Source organism: Anopheles cruzii, unplaced genomic scaffold (assembly GCF_943734635.1).
Source record: "Anopheles cruzii unplaced genomic scaffold, idAnoCruzAS_RS32_06 scaffold02528_ctg1, whole genome shotgun sequence".
Taxonomy (NCBI): Eukaryota; Metazoa; Arthropoda; class Insecta; order Diptera; family Culicidae; genus Anopheles; species Anopheles cruzii.
This window is the reverse complement of record NW_026456113.1, coordinates 1,483-3,098: the sequence shown is the minus strand read 5'-3', so window position 1 is coordinate 3,098 and position 1,616 is coordinate 1,483. Positions and strand designations below refer to the sequence as shown.

At 61.4% G+C, this 1,616-nt stretch overlaps 1 protein-coding gene across 1 annotated transcript; it reads right to left on the bottom strand.

Moving 5' to 3' along the window:
• Positions 1-487: 487 nt before the first annotated feature.
• Positions 488-968, bottom strand: LOC128276805 (uncharacterized; the record flags this gene model as incomplete). The annotated part of the gene is made up of 1 exon (XM_053015265.1): positions 488-968. A coding segment is annotated over one exon (481 nt), but the record flags the coding sequence as incomplete, so codon positions are not given.
• Positions 969-1,616: the final 648 nt, after the last annotated feature.

Genomic DNA, 1,616 nt, shown 5'->3' with positions numbered 1-1,616 from the left:
GACAGTAAAATCACAGCCACGAGCACGAAGTCGAGAACGAAGCGCGATGTGGTCGCCGTAAACATGCTCGACGCCGTCAGCAGCATAGCATAGTCGAAGACAAACTCGCCGCTTATGATCGAACCGACGGTGGTCGCAAAGATAGACACAATGAACGCCGCCACGATCGCTTGCACCTGTACCGACGCTATGTTGCCAGGGACCATTCCGCCGCTCGGGTGGCTGGGATCACCACCACCTCCGACCGCATCTCTTCCTGCCGCGTCACCATCGCCATCGCCACCAGCATTGTCCAGCTGGGCCCGCTTCGCCACGGCCATCGCGCCATCACCCTCACCGACATCAAGACCTGCCGGGCTGCCGGTCTCGGCACTGCTGATACCGCCCCGGTGGTCCATCTCCGACGATGCGATCGACGTCGTGATGATCGAGGTTGGTGAACCGCTCGCCGATAATGGATGATTCGGAGACTCGTCCGCTCCATCACCGTTGTTGCCTTCGTCACTCCGAGACTGAGCTGCTACTACGTTCTGCCTCTGGTTGGTGCCTCCACAGACGGTCCATCCTAGGCGGGACTTGACCGCTACCGGCGTGTTTGCTGCGCCCTCTCGACATTTCAGTACCAGCCCTACTCGAAGGTGCCCAATTCCGATGAGGAGTCTTGGGCGGGCATTTGAGTACGTGTCCAGTGGCAGGCCCCGCAGGTGGGGGTAATGGGCTTGTAGGGCTTTGCCGTCGAGCGATTGCTCCGGCAGGTCCAGTTTCCGCACCGTCTTCACTCCGGCCAGAGTATACTGGTGCCCCTGTAGCTTGCCCGAAACCGTCAGTGTCACGCTGCGCGATGCCTTCTCCACGCGAGTGACCCCACCCGTCCATTGTAGGTGTAGGGGCTGGCTGGGCCCCTCGAGGCCGAGTTCATCAGCGAGCCCGTCCTCCACCAGCGTGAAGGACGACCCTTCGTCCACGAAGGCCACTGCCGTAACCGGTCCGCTCTTACCGTATAGTGTGACGGGATGGTACCGAAACCGGGGGCTGGCATTGCAATCCTCACAGGTTTGAACGCAGTGTGTTGCGTGCTCTCCTGCGGCTGACGACGGCTCGCTAGCGGTGGCCACCGTAGGCGTTCCTTCGCGGTGCAGTAGGGCGTGGTGTTGTTCCGTACACCCCTGGCTGCCACATGGCCGAGCTGTGCATGGGCCCTTATGCCGACGCAGGCAAACGAAGCACAGGCGACTCGCCCTAGCGACCTTCCACCGGTCCTCTATGCTCGTGTTGATGAAGCGGCCGCATCTTTCTACCGCACGGCATTCCCCTCCGCAACCAGCACACGTCTTTGCCGGCGGAGTGGGCGTGCGGTTTGGTGAGGCCGTTCTGGGAGCGGGGAGCGGTCCTTGGCGTGTGGCCTGACTCTCCGATCTCATCTCCGGCGGTGAGTCCTTGCTTTGTGTCCAGGAGAGGGGGCTGAAGGTTTCTGCCGTCGTGTACAGCCATCGGCTGAATGTGATCAGGTTCGACGCCTCTCCAGGCGACTGCATCACCCACATTTGCTGCACCGAGATGGGCAACTTCCCCAGCAACTGGTGTAATAGGGTGCTGTTGTGGCAGTGCTCCTGTGC